At 41.7% G+C, this 15,145-nt stretch overlaps 1 protein-coding gene across 1 annotated transcript in view; it reads right to left on the minus strand.

Moving 5' to 3' along the window:
- Window positions 1-402: 402 nt before the first annotated feature.
- Window positions 403-15,145, minus strand: part of LOC143923402 (uncharacterized) — a 29,139-nt gene continuing 14,396 nt past the window's right edge. The window contains exons 4-8 of the mRNA XM_077447059.1: window positions 12,098-12,202; window positions 11,960-12,006; window positions 8,057-8,321; window positions 4,251-4,442; window positions 403-2,779 (exon numbers count right to left, since the gene is read on the minus strand). Coding sequence (XP_077303185.1) covers window positions 675-2,779; window positions 4,251-4,442; window positions 8,057-8,321; window positions 11,960-12,006; window positions 12,098-12,202 — 2,714 coding nt within the window. The 3' untranslated portion in view covers window positions 403-674. The remainder of the gene's footprint in view (window positions 2,780-4,250; window positions 4,443-8,056; window positions 8,322-11,959; window positions 12,007-12,097; window positions 12,203-15,145) is intronic.

Below are 15,145 nucleotides of genomic sequence, written 5' to 3' on the forward strand. Positions count from 1 at the left end.
CCCCCACGTACCCACCAACACTACTGGTTACCAGTTATTCAGTATTCTATGGAGAACCGTATACGTGCTTTTGCCCACCTATGCACAAGATGGCCAAGACAAGGAGAAGAATTGCTGAAGGACTCTTTTGTGTGAACATTTTAACATAGGAGAATCAGATTTTTCATCATAATAGATCCTCAACCTCTGGCCACTGTACTGGCAGGAATGGATTTTCGTATAAAAATTTCAATGAAGTCCAAACTGAGACCAATATCTGTAGACTATAAAGGGTTCTACAACATATGACTGTTACTAGGATGTGAGAGCTTTGATACAATTGTGGTGTGAGCTGTTGAGCAGGATGATGTAGGCACATCCAACTCTGAATTCTTCTAGTAAATCAGCACAGAGCCATGCATGGACACTGACCCGAGAATCTTTTATTTAAATTAATATACCTAACAACCATCAGCTTGTGGATCTATGTGTGCAAAATCAGAAGTGCAAAGTATGAACACAAAAATACAAATGTCCATATTCCTTGTATTTCCCTGGGTTGGATTATCCATTTGATATTGTCTCTGAAAGTTAATTGTTCATGAGGCTCTTTTTGTCTTGAGTTTTCATCAGGTCTATTAGTTGGCGTCTCAGGTGTCCCAGTTGTCTCACAAACATCTGAAGGCTCAGCATTTTCAGAGTTGCGATGACACTACCGTTACATTATTTTCCTTTGCCCCCTTCAGTACATTGGTTTCGTTTGCTGTACTTGGCTCAGTCTGTTTATTAGTTTCGCCTTCATCTCCTTTATTCAAATTTTCTGCATCATTACCTGCATCTACTTTATTCTTTGTGTCCTTCTCTCCGCCAGAATTATTTGTGTCCTTCTCTCCGCCAGAATTCTTTGTGTTCTTTTCTCCGGCAAAATTCCTTGTGTTCTTTCCGGCAGAATTTTTTCTGTCCTCTCCGGCAGAATTATTTGTGTCCTTTCCAGCAGAATTATTTGTGTCCTCTCTGGCAGAATTATTTGCATCCTTTCCGGCAGAATTATTTGTGTCCTCTCTGGCAGAATTATCTGTGTCCTTTCCGGCAGAATTTTTCTTTGTCCTCTCCGGCAGAATTATTTGTGTCCTTTCCGACAGAATTTTTTGTGTCCTCTCTGGCAGAATTATTTGTGTCCTTTCCGGCAGAATTATTTGTGTCCTTTCTGGCAGAATTATTTGTGTCCTTTCCGGCAGAATTATTTGTGTCCTTTCCGGCAGAATTTTTTGTGTCCTCTCTGGCAGAATTATCTGTGTCCTCTCTGGCAGAATTATTTGTGTCCTCTCCAGCAGAATTTTTGTGTCCTCTCCAGCAGAATTATTTGTATCCTTTCCGGCAGAATTTTTTGTGTCCTCTCCAGCAGAATTATTTGTGTCCTCTCTGGCAGAATTATTTGTGTCCTTTCCGGAAGAATTATTTGTGTCCTTTCCAGCAGAATAATTTTTGTCCTCTCTGGCAGAATTATTTGTGTCCTTTCCGGCAGAATTATTTGTGTCCTTTCTGGCAGAATTATTTGTGTCCTTTCTGGCAGAATTATTTGTGTCCTTTCCTTCAGAATTATTTTTGTCCTCTCTGGCAGAATTATTTGTGTCCTTTCCGGAAGAATTATTTGTGTCCTCTCCGGAAGAATTATTTGTGTCCTTTCCCGCAGAATTTTTTCTGGCCTCTCTGGCAGAATTATTTGTGTCCTTTCCGGCAGAATTATTTGCGTCCTTTCCAGCAGAATTATTTGTGTCCTTTCCGGCAGAATTATTTGTGTCCTCTCTGGCAGAATTATTTGTGTCCTTTCCGGCAGAATTTTTTCTGGCCTCTCTGGCAGAATTATTTGTGTCCTTTCCGGCAGAATTATTTGCGTCCTTTCCGGCAGAAATTTTTCTGTTCTCTCTGGCAGAATTATTTGTGTCCTTTCCGGCAGAATTATTTGCGTTCTTTCCGGCAGAATTATTTGCGTTCTTTCCGGCAGAATTTTTTTTGTCCTCTCTGGCAGAATTATTTGCGTCCTTTCCGGCAGAATTATTTGTGTCCTTTCCGGCAGAATTATTTGTGTCCTCTCCGGCAGAATTATTTGTGTCCTTTCCGGCAGAATTTTTTCTGTCCTCTCTGGCAGAATTATTTGTGTCCTTTCCGGCAGAATTATTTGCGTCCTTTCCGGCAGAATTATTTGTGTCCTCTCTGGCAGAATTATTTGTGTCCTTTCCGGCAGAATTTTTTCTGGCCTCTCTGGCAAAATTATTTGTGTCCTTTCCAGCAGAATTATTTGCGTCCTTTCCGGCAGAATTTTTTCTGTCCTCTCTGGCAGAATTATTTGTGTCCTTTCCGGCAGAATTATTTGCGTCCTTTCCGGCAGAATTTTTTTTGTCCTCTCTGGCAGAATTATTTGCGTCCTTTCCGGCAGAATTATTTGTGTCCTTTCTGGCAGAATTATTTGCGTCCTTTCCGGCAGAATTATTTGTGTCCTTTCTGGCAGAATTATTTGTGTCCTCTCCGGCAGAATTATTTGTGTCCTTTCCGGCAGAATTATTTGTGTCCTCTCTGGCAGAATTATTTGTGTCCTTTCCGGCAGAATTTTTTCTGGCCTCTCTGGCAGAATTATTTGTGTCCTTTCCGGCAGAATTATTTGCGTCCTTTCCGGCAGAATTTTTTCTGTCCTCTCTGGCAGAATTATTTGTGTCCTTTCCGGCAGAATTATTTGTGTCCTCTCTGGCAGAATTCCCTTTCTCCTTCTCTCCGGAAGATGTCTCTGCTCCTTTTGGTGTCTCTGTTTCAAGCGGGAAAAACATTATTTATTTATTTATTTTTTATTCAAATGCACATTGCTACACAGTATATAAAACAATATGAAGAATGTACTGTAGAATGTTCCTCCTTTCTTACTTCAAGGTTTGACCCCTATTTTTATTAGGTTTATTCTTTTGTCAGATTACACATTGGTTATTTATTTTCTTGAAGTGCAGTTCAACTCATAAATGAAACTTCAGCAGATGTGATCCCCCCCCCGGTGTCACATTTGGTACCTTTCAGGGGGGAGGGGGAGAGGAGATACCTGTCTAATCCAGATATTTGCTCCCACTTCACTGCAGTGTTCAAGGCGATCTACGCCATGTCTGGCCCCTCCTCCGCTGTCTTCCGGGAGACACGTGGGTCCCAGAAGACAGCAGGGACCTTTCAGAACGCGCAGCAGGACTCGCGCATACACAGTAGGGAACCAGCCGCAAGGTTTCACTTCCTGATTCCTTTACTGAATGATGCCGACACCTCCACGCAGAGCCAAGGGGTGGGTCGGCTTCGGTGAGGATATTGCGGGCATCCTGGACAGGTAAGTGTCCATATTTTAAAAGTCAGAAGCTGCAGGATTTGTAGCTGCTGACTTTTATTTATTTATTTATTTTTTCCAGGCAGAAGTCCACTTTAAATCTACTAAAAACATTTTAAGAAATATATGCTACCTCTATTATTTTACCAATAAATTATAAAGATACTCGCCCTCTGGTATAATGCGCCCACATCCACCGGGTAGACTTTTTGACTTGTGGGTCCGTACACGTGGCTACATTGTGGGTAAGATAGGGTGCACGCCAATATTACCCTTTTTTTTGTCTATTGTGGATCTTTTGTATCTGTATATTATTGAATGGTATACACACTATTTATTTCCTCTCTGTTCATAGAAATCAAGTTGATGCTTGTTCTGTTAATGTATTTAAGAAGAAGAAGAAGTGGAAGTGCATCCGCGAATGATGTCGAGCAATAACTATACAACTACATGTGACAGCTAAAGAGTACTAGCCTTTAGATGTCACTGCATTTGTGTCTTATTGAATATGCAGGGCAATTGAGTATCCCATAGCGACACATACTGGTGTCTCTATTTTATAAATGTTTGTCTTTTTTAACCAATGAATATTTGTAATAAACGTAATTTTTTTAAATTATGTTGCGTTTGTAAAGCCTTTGTACGGTACCATGAAAAGTCCATAGTAGCCTCAATTCAATACTCCTCTCTTCAATGTTTAGGACATAGGTACCTTTTATGAATATTATATAGTTGGCACATTCTCTATATACCTGCTTCTATACCTGCAAAACCATTACACAGAGTAAGTATAACATGTTTTCTTATTTTTTCTTGTTTTCTCACTAAACACACAAAATGAAATTTCCCAGTTATATCACCAGTGGACAGAGATTGAGACCAGTGGACAGAGATCACAGAATTAAAGGAAAGTTACCTGAAGGATGACAGAATTGCTTTATACTCTTCAGTTTCCTTACAAGTTGCATTTCATCAGCTTTGTCTGTGCGTGTTATGATGAGGAGGTCGCTGGCCAACTCTTTAATACTGGGCTGGTTCTCCAGAATCCGAGTCTTCTGATCCCCTCTGTCCTCCAGATCATCGACCAGAACCACTACATTGTCCTTCCCTGGGGACACAGAGGAAGTTATCCGTCAATATGGATACATTTCAATTGTCTGTTACCTGCATTGTTAGAAATATCTGCCAGTGGGAAAAAATATAAATATACAGAACATCACATATTTATACAAGAGAGCATGTGGGACTTTGTGTGAAGCATATGGCACCAAAGAAGTAGCGGATGAACATAAAGAATGTATTATTATTATTATTATTATTATTATATTATTATTATTATTATTATTTTTTATTATTATTTATTATTATTATTTTATTAAAGCAATGCATTATTGAAGATGAAAATTGAACAATAGTCTATTCTTATGATGAAGCAAAGAAACCTTTATGTTCACCCATTTTTTATGCTTCATCATAATGCAGCGTACACACGACTGGACTTTTCGAGGGACTAGGTCCGACGGACTTTCGGCGGAGTTCTGACGGAGTTCTGATGGACTTTCTGAATGAACGGACTTGGCCACACACAATCACACCAAAGTCCGGCAGATTCGAACGTGATGGCGTATGACAGGACTAGAATAAGCCCCTGTACACACGGTCGGACATTTCAACAACCAAATCCGTCGAATTTTGTCCGTCGGATTTTGTCCGTCGGATTTTGTCCGAAACTGTTGCATACACACGGTCGGACAAAGTTGTCGAAAAAATCCGATCTTTCAGAACGTGATGACGTAATTTTGTTACGATGGGACTACGTTCAGGCTAGTAGCCAATAGCTTTGATGTAGGAATTTGATCTGAGCATGCGTGGCACTTTGTCCGATCGGAATTCTCTACACATGATTGGAGTATGTCCGATCGGACCAGTTTGTCGGAAAATATTTCCAGCAAGTTTGAAAATTTGGTCCGACTGATATTCCGACGGAAATAGTCCGATGCAGACCACACACAGTCGGATTATCCGGCAACGCAGTCCGATAGGACACATTCCGACGGATTCTCCGACCGTGTGTACAAGGGCTTAGGAAGTTCATAGCCAGTAGCCAATAGCTGCCCTTGCATTGGTTTTTGTCCATCGGACCAGCGTACACACGAGCGGATTTCTCGGTAGGAACTGGATCCGGCGGAGTTCCGGCGGAAAAATTTGAAACATGTTCCATTTCTAAAGTCTGTCGGATTTTTGCAAATCAAAAGTCCGCTGCAGCCCACACATGATAAAATGGTCTGCCGGAATCGTTCCGTCGGACCTTTGATGTCGAAAAGTCCGGTCGTGTGGCATAAGAATGTACTATTGTTCAATTTTCATCTTACCTCTTGCATATTATTTTTTGTTATTATATGTATTGTGAACTATGTTGATGGTCTGAGTACTATTTTCATATTACCTCATCTCAATGTTATCTGAAATATGTGACCCAATAATGCATTGTTTTAATAAAATAATAATAATAAAAAATTCTTTATATTCATCCACTACTTCATTGCTGCCATACGCTTCAGGCCGCGTACACACGGGCGGACTGTTCGCCCAACCGTGTCCGCTGAACAGTGTTTCAGTGGACAGTCCGCTCGTGTGTGGGGCTTCAGCGGACAGTTTCAGCGGACAGTTGGACGGACAAGGTTTTTCGGAAATTCCGAAAAACTGTCCGCTGAAACCTTGTTTGAGCGAACAGTCCGCCCGTGTGTAGGCTTGTTCGACAAACAAAGTTGGGCGCATGCTCAGAAAGGATTTCCACGTCGGAAGCTTGCATTGCAGTGTATTGCACGTCGAAATTTTCGACCCGTCATGCGTGCCGAAACGTCATCGCGTTAAGTTTCAGCGGACTGTTCGTTCGTCGTGTGTGGGCAAGTCCGCTCAAGCTAATTTTGAGCGGACTGTCCGCCGAAACTGTTGGACGGACACGGTTGGGCGAACAGTCCGCCCGTGTGTACGCGGCCTCACACAAAGTCCCACTTGCTCTCTTGTATAAATATGCGACGTTCCGTATATTTATATACTTTCCTTCATGTCAATGGGATGGATATTCATGATTTTACCAATTCATGTTATAACTTAAAGTCCCTAGGGATGGATATACATGGTCTTACCAGACCATGGCTTCCTGAAAGTCCCTAATTTATAAAATCCCCCACTTCATTGAAATATCTTTCAGTGTCGATGTCCTTTCAACGTCCCTCTCTTTATGTAATGTGATGTGAAATGTAATGTGAATGCAAAAGTCTCATTTAATGTCATGTATCCTAAAGGGACTATATGGAAGTTTAACATATTACGATGAGGCTTAAAAAAGCAAATACAAATGTTTTTGTTAAGTAAATACAAAATATGTTTAAATATGTTGGAAAAAAACCCAAAAATAAATATACAGTATATATGGATTATGGATTTATGGATTTTATTTTTAACCACTTGCTTACCGGGTACTTAAACCCCCCCTCCTGCGTAGACCAATTTTCAGCTTTCAGCGCTGATGCACTTTGAATCACAATTGCGCGGTCATACAACGATGTACCCAAATTAAATTTTTTTAAAATTTTACCCACAAATAAAGATTTTGGGTTGATCACCTCTGCGGTTTTTATTTTTTGTTAAAACAATTTAAAAAGACCAAATTTTTAAAAAAAATTAAAAAATGTTTCATTTTTGTTATCAAATTTTGAAAATGGGTAATTTTTCTCCTTCATTGATGTACGCTGATGAGGACACCAATAGGTGGCACTGATGGGCACTGATGGGAAGCAATAATGGGCTGGTTACACTGATAGGCAGCCCTGCTAGGTGGCACAGATTGGCACCACTGGTGGGCATTGATAGGTGGCTCTCATGGGCATTGATAGGCGACACTGGTGGGCACTGGCGGGTGGCACTGGCAGGTGACACTAGCAGGGGGTACTGGTGGGCACAGATGAGGCAGAATTGCCTCTTCCTCTTCGGGACCGATGTCCCTTGCACATAAGCCAGTGATCGGCTGTCAGCGTGAGGAGAAAAAAAAATTATTACCAAGCTTTTGTTTACATCATGTGATCAACTGATCATTGGCTGACAGCTGGTCACATGGTAAGGGACCGGGATTGGCCCCTTATTCGGATCTGTGATCACCCAAGTCTCAGTGACTCGGTGAACACAGCACGCACCACGCACACCCTGCAAGGGGTGCACGGGGAGCGTGCAAAGGGGAGGCCATCATATGACGGCCACCTGGAAATTCAGCAGGGGTGATCAAATACCACCAAAAGAAAACTCTATTTGTGGGAAAAAAAGGAAGTCAAATTTGTTTGGGAGCCACGTCGCACGACCGCACAATTGTCAGTTAAAGCGACACTGTGCCGAATCGCAAAAAGTGGTCTGGTCATTTTGTTGTGCTTTTAACTGCAATTTTTTTTTACATTTGTGGCAGGGTCTCTTTTAGGCTCCCTACACTTCAGCCACTTTAGGCCTTCACTAATGATAAACGTCTCATGTAGGAAATGCCACAATTTCTGCCCTTAGATATATTTTTACTTATGTGGACATAAAAGTGACCCTTGTATATTGTGTGTGTAGCTCTCGGCCAAGAAGGAGTGTCTGATCATATTCAAACATTTTCATTCCAAATATTTCCAAATGTATCCTAGCCAACAAACAGTTTACTTTTAGTTTAGTCTGTTCTGTATTTTTTACCAAGCATTGTTTCGAGATAAGCCAACTCCTCATCATACAGGGAGTTATTGACGTTGGTGATGTTTACTCTTCCTCTGTTCTTGGTGTGATACAGAATCCCCAATGTGCACTCAGACAAATCATTCACAAACTGTTGGAATCCATTGTTGGAGATGTAACAAGGCCTAACTTCCTCAATCGTCCTGAAATAGTTTGATGTCAGGAGCTCCATCAGCCAGGAGTAATCATCACTAGAAGATCTGGAGAAGATCCCAACAACGTGCCTCTGAGATGGTTCAATTGGACAGACGATAAAACCAGACATAAAGAAAAAAAAAAAGGAAAATGAGTTGCATTATTTTGGAGGAAGTTTTATATATATTGATTCATTATTAAACTGTTCCCACCATCAGGTGAAGTTAGTCTTGCCTGGAATATTATACTTATATCCCTTTTCATATTTTAATCAAATAGACTTAGCAATGCTGTATTTAGCTTGCAATTACATGTTGGCTTATGATTGAGTTGTAGACTTATATTAATATCTTATAAACCTATGTATGGGTTGTGCTGTCAAAGGACTCTGTGGAGCACCACACCACCAATGTAGTGCTTACAACTGAAGGGTTCGCTGGGAATATCCCCAGATCCCCCAATGTAGTACAGAGGCTGCCAGTCACACAAGCACTGTCCCACACACACCAACTATTTCAGGTCAGTCTAGGGCAATGATGGCAAATCTTGGCACCCCAGATGTTTTGGAACTACATTTCCCATGATGCTCATGCGCTCTGCAGTGTAGCTGAGCATCATGGGAAATGTAGTTCCAAAACATCTGTGGTGCCAAGGTTCCCCATCACTGGTCTAGGGGATGCCTTTGTAGTATTTATTGCTGAAGAACTTCAACAGGAGAGGGGTTAAGAGACACAGGATACTCCAAAACATTAAACCTTAATAGCAAGTAACGAGGGGACAAACCTCTCACTAATCATCCTACAGCAGCCTATCCTGTTGTTAACAGGGAATGGTCATTATATTCAGGACTCTATCAGGGCAGCCACAGTCCATATAGCACCTTCTGGCACCTAATTCCTTTCTGGCTAATTGTCCACAGCAAGGCCTATACCAGTGATGGTGAACCTTGGCACCCCAGATGTTTCGGAACTACATTTCCCATGATGCTCATGCACTCTGAAGTGTAGTTGAGCATCATGGGAAATGTAGTTCCAAAATGTAGTTCCAAAACATTTGGGGTGCCAAGGTTCGCCATCACTGGCCTATACGCACCGTGTCCCATGAGCTGCCTGCCACCCAGCATCCACAGGCGGATCCTCGGTGACCTCCAGCACATATGTTCCTTTGGCAATCTTCTCCCATCAAACGCTGCCACTGTGCCATCAAATGCTGCCACTGTGCAATCAAACGCTGCCACTGTGCCCATCAATTGCAGACAATCAAATGCTGCCACTGTGCCCATCAAATGCTGCCACTATGCCTTTAAACGCTGCCACTGTGCCCAAACATTGCCACTATGCCCATCAAATGCTACCACTGTGCCATCAAACACTGCCACTGTGCCATCAAACGCTCTCACTGTGCCATCAATTGCAGCCACTATGCCAAAAGCTGCCACTGTTCCCAATAAATGCTGCCATTGTGACATAAAAAACAGCCACTGTGCCATCAAATGCTGCCACTGTGACATCAAATCCTGCTAGTGTGCCCATCAAATTCTGCCATTGTGTGCCCTTAAATGTCCCCAGTGTGACCCCCACCCACGCGCCATCTGCCCGGCACTTATCTTGTCTTGGTTGGGGCATCGGGTGACGGCGATGAGCGGGGTCCTCCATGCGTCTCCTGCCATCCTCATTTCCCATTCTCTCCTCCTACTGGGCATCCAATAGTGGCGCCTGTCCTTTCAGCCAATCAGGTGACAGGCAACAGAGTCGAGTACCTGATTGGCAGAGAGGCGGTTTAGTGTTAGCATTGCGCTCACAGGTCACCATTTTTGGCGCCTATTAGGGCGGGGCACCTGAATAGGGGGTGGCAGTGGTGGCCATGCATTGCATGAATCTATCTATTGGTGATAGAGGGGGTGGCAGGAGAGAGGGGGCGGTGCCCGCGTGTCCTTAATGGACACACAATGGCAGCATTTAATGGGAACAGTGGCAGCTTTTGGCACAGTGGCTGCAATTGATGGTACAGTGAGAGAGTTTGATGGCACAGTGGCAGTATTTGATGGGCAATGCATGAATCTATCAATTGGTGATAGAGGGGGTGGCAGGAGAGAGGGGGCGGCGCCTGTGCGCCCTTAATGGACATACCGCCACTATTCTGGATAGAGCTTTTTAATAGTCAAACAAATGTAGAAAGTCACCAGCACTCTAGAAAATGATTTTATGTTATAAATAATGAGTGCTGGTGACTTTCTAGGTTTATATTGCAATTAATTACTTATCACTGCTAATTTCTGTATACATCCAATGTCAATAACACAAACCATCTTGCTATAATGGAACATCGTAAACCAACAATGCATGTTACGGAAAATGTACGATGGAAAATGTAGGATCGGAGTTGTCAGAGATTCCGATAGTGTGGGGGCTCCATCTGACTTTTTCCATCAGAATTTCAGACACACAAAGTTTGAGATCTGGATCTAAAATTTTCCGACAACAAAATCTGATCATTTCAATTCTGATTGTGTGCAGACAATTCCGACGCACCAAGTGTTACGCGTGCTCAGAATAAATTACGAGACGAAAGCTATTGGCTACTGGCCTCTTTATAGTCCCGTCGTATGTGTTTTATGTCACCTCATTCTGAACTATTGGATTATCCGACAACTTTGTGCGCCTGTGTGTATGCAAGACAAGTTACATTACAGGTGGTTTTCATCACCTCCACACTACACCAATACTTTAAGGCTCGGTCCACACTACTGCCACCTAAAAGTCACACAACTTACGGTGCAATTTTGCCAGGCGACTTCTTGGTGATTTGACTTGATGCAATTTGAGTGCTACGTTGATGCGTCTTGATGCGACTTTGAAGAGAGGGAGGGGCTTAACAGCAGGAAATTCCTGGGTAATCATCCTGTAATGTCGGATCCAAATCACATCAATACAGATGAGGATCCGACTTGAAGGCAACTTCAATTCAAGTCTATGGGCACAAGTCTGATATTCGTCACCTTGAAGTAGTACAGGAATCTTTTCTAAAGTCGGAGCAACTTCAGTAGTGCTAATTAAGGCAGCTCTCGTCGACTAACATGGGATTTCCTATGTCATGTCACTTGGGGTCTCACAAGTCGGATTCCAAATTGCGGCATTATGAACCGAGCCTTAGTCCTTGTACACACGACCGGACTTTCCAACAACAAAATCTGCCGGATTTTGTCTGACGGATTTTGTCTGAAACTGGTGTTGCATGCACACGGTTGGGCAAAGTTGTCGGAAAATCAGATCGTACGTAACGTGACGACGTTATTTCGTTATGATGGGAGTACGTTCAGGCTAGTAGCCAATAGCTTTGGTCTAGGAATTTCATCTGAGCATGCGTGGCACTTTGTCCAATCGGAATTCTCTACACACAATCTGACAAAGTCCGAACGGATCCTGTTGTCGGAAAGTTTTATAGCCCAGCTCTAAAACTTTGTCCGTCTGATATTCCGACGGAAACAGTCCGATAGAACCCACACACAGTCAGATTATCCGACAACGCGGTCCGATCGGACATTCTCCATCGGAATGTCCGACTGTGTGTACAAGGGCTAAGATTTCAAGCCAACCAAGGTATTGAAATACTGCTTCAGAGGAATCAATCTCAACCTTGGTTTAACCTGGCAAATCAAATTGTTCTTCTCCTAAAATCAACAAGGCAAATTTACTTTTTTTGTTTATTGAAAGAAGAAACAAAACGTACCGCTGGGGGTTTGGTAGATCTGTGAAAACATTCTGTTTTTGTAGATTCTATATAAAAAAAACACAGATTTGACATCAGCAGATGTACATTCTTTTGAAACAGAAGACACATTATGACAGTCTTTAAATACGTCCTCACCTTCATAAGAAGGCTTTTCTTGTGTGTGTCCTGCATAGGAGACAGAAGGATTTCTAGCTCTGTGCTGGTCTTGGGTGTCTAGGTTGGAAAGTGATGGCCGGGAAGCTGAGACAACATGATATCCCATGGAGGGAGAGGTTAGGAGACAGAAGAAGATGGGTTCATTATTAAAGATGAACTCCAAGCAAGGGACAAAGCTTGTTAAGACTTGCGTTATTTAGTAACACACATAAAAACGCCTACCGCTTTAGCATGCATTTTTGATGCTTTTGTGTTTTTTTTAAAGTTTTAATGAAGTTTGAAAAATGCCCTGTGTGTGTTGGCTTACAATTTCTTTTCCAATTAATGAAACACAAAGTGAAGCTAACTCTGAAGCTCCCCTCTACCGCTGCAGGGAACGCTGTGATAGACTTCTATGGAGGCTTTGGAGATACGGTGAAGCTCCAAGAAAGCAACGTGGGGTATAATTTCTGAAGTGAAGCAAAGCAAACTCAATAGTTTGTGCTGGACTGTAAGGTAATCATTGTACAAGTATACTTGATAATTCTGTATTCTTCTTTCCTATCTCAAGCATGTTTTAGAGTACAACTAACATATTTGGAGACTTCAGAACTTAAGGAAACATAAGAAGATGGGTTCATTAGTTAATAGTATACTCAGTCTATATTTCTCTTTCCTTCCTGTGTTTTGTAGCATGTTTTGGAGTAAAAAATACATGTAGGGAAATTTCAAGCAATGCTGACCAAAAAAGGTTTTCCAACAAGCTTGTCCCCCTCTTAGTACCATAATGATGATGGCACAATTCAAAGTTGACCTATATGTACTTTCATTCTTTCTTCCCTCCTTTCTTTCTTACTTTCTTCCCTCCTTTCTTTCTTTCTTTCTTTCTTTCTTCCCTCCTTTCTTTCTTTCTTTCTTCTCTTTTCTTTCTTTCTTTTTCTTTCTTCCCTCCTTTCTTTCTTTCTTTCTTTCCTCCCTCCTTTCTTTCTTTCCTTCTTTCTTTCTCTTTCTTTCTCTTTCTTTCTTTCTTTCTTTCTTTCTTTCTTTCTTTCTTTCTTTCTTTCTTTCTTCCCTCCTTTCTTTCTTCCCTTCTTCCCACCTTTCTTTTTTCCCTCCATTCTTTCTTCCCTTCTTCCCTCCTTTCTTTCTTCCCTCCTTTCTTTCTTTCTTTCTTTCTTTCTCCCCTCCTTTCTTTCTTTCTTCCCTCCTTTCTTTCTTTCTTTCTTTCTTCCCTCCTTTCTTTCTTTCTTTCTTCTCTCTTTTCTTTCTTTCTTCCCTCCTTTCTTTCTTTCTTTCTTCTCTCTTTTCTTTCTTTCTTCCCTCATTTCTTTGTTTCTTCTCTCCTTTCTTTCTTTCTTTCTTTCTTTCTTTCTTTCTTTCTTTCTTTCTTTCTTTCTTTCCTTCTTTCTTCTCTCCTTTCTTTCTTTCATTCTTCTCTCTTTTCTTTCTTTCTTCCCTCCTTTCTTTCTTTCTTTCTTTTTTTCTTTCTTCCCTCCTTTCTTTCTTTCTTTCTTTCTTTCTTTCTTTCTTCCCTCCTTTTTTTCTTTCTTTCTTCCCTCCTTTCTTTCTTTTTTCACTCCTTTTTTTCTTCCCTCCTTTCTTTCTTCCCTTCTTCCCTCCTTTCTTTCTTCCATCCATTCTTTCTTCCCTTCTTCCCTCCTTTCTTTCTTCCCTCCTTTCTTTCTTCCCTCCTTTCTTTCTTTCTTTCTTTCTTTCTTTCTTTCTTTCTTTCTTCTCTCCTTTCTTTCTTTCTTTTTTGACAGAATATACATTTCAGCTCTACTAACGGGAGGAGTTCCATAAATGGCCAAAGTTTAATGAAAAGATTTTGCTGTAAAATAATAGCGGCCAATACATAAAATCCAAGTATATAAAGAAAAAAGAAAGAGCTACTGTCTAATCAAAAAATAATAACAAAATAACAGAAGGCAGTAAAAGGGGTGATTTCCCAATAGTTAGCAATCAAACATGTGGCTGACAAATACAGTAGTCCAAGTTAAGACTTTTGAGTTAAAGTGATACTAAATTCTACTTACCAGCTCTGTGTAGGGGTTTTGCACAGAGCAGCCTTGATCCTCCTCTTTTCGTGGCCCCTCTTCAGTGCTCCAGGCCCCTCCCCCCTGTTGAGTGCCCCCACAGCAAGCAGCTTGTTATGGGGACACCTGAGCCAAGCGGAAGCTCCCTGTGTCCATTCAGACACAGAGCCGTGCCCCGGCCCTGCCCCCCTTCTTTCCTCATTGGCTCACTACTTTAAATGATAGGAGCAGGAGCCAATGATGCTTCACTGCTGTCTCAGCCAATGAGGAGGGAGAGTCCTGGGCAGCTGAATCTCTCATTGGATTAAGATAGGGCTAAGGTAAGTATTAGGGGAGCTGATGGGGGCTGTAGCACTCTGAAGGTTTTTTTTTTTTTTTTTTTTTATCCTAAAATGCACCTTTTGCATTTACAACCACTTTAAGTGAAAACTTGTGAATACAGTTTTTGTTTATGAACAATATGTCAATCTTATGGCTTTTTTTTTTAATAAATAAAGCTTTATGCCTCTGCATCTCAGTTTTTCTGATCTCTTGAAGCATGTGTCTGTGACTTTGTGTCTATATACACTCGCTCTAGCTTTAGCTTCCTGACAGTGACAATGGTGGACCTCTTGTAGTCCCCATCAAAGACACATGTGACAGGATGATGATGCATGATATAGAGGAATGCCTCAATCTGATTAATCTACAAGTAGGGGCGGGTACCATCATCCAAAATGATTTAGTAGGGCGAAATACCTGGGGCTGCCCCAAACATGACCCTCCTCCTGAGAAAGCATCCAAAGGCTCGAAACATGTAGAGGACTGTGTCAAGATTTACACTTTGGTGCCCCCCCCATCATCTCCGGGGGTTCATCAACCTTTTGATACCTCTTGTATGAATTGTGATCAATCACAGCATCACAGTAGTAAGCAAAATGTCATGAATGAAATCCATTCATGACAGTTTGCTTACAAGTTATCATATGAATGCTATGAATGTTCATAGCGATCACGTGATACCCCAGCCACT

This window comes from Lithobates pipiens, unplaced genomic scaffold (assembly GCF_037356315.1).
Source record: "Lithobates pipiens isolate NorthernLeopardFrog02 unplaced genomic scaffold, aLitPip1_a1.2 Scaffold_22, whole genome shotgun sequence".
Lineage (NCBI taxonomy): Eukaryota > Metazoa > Chordata > Amphibia > Anura > Ranidae > Lithobates > Lithobates pipiens.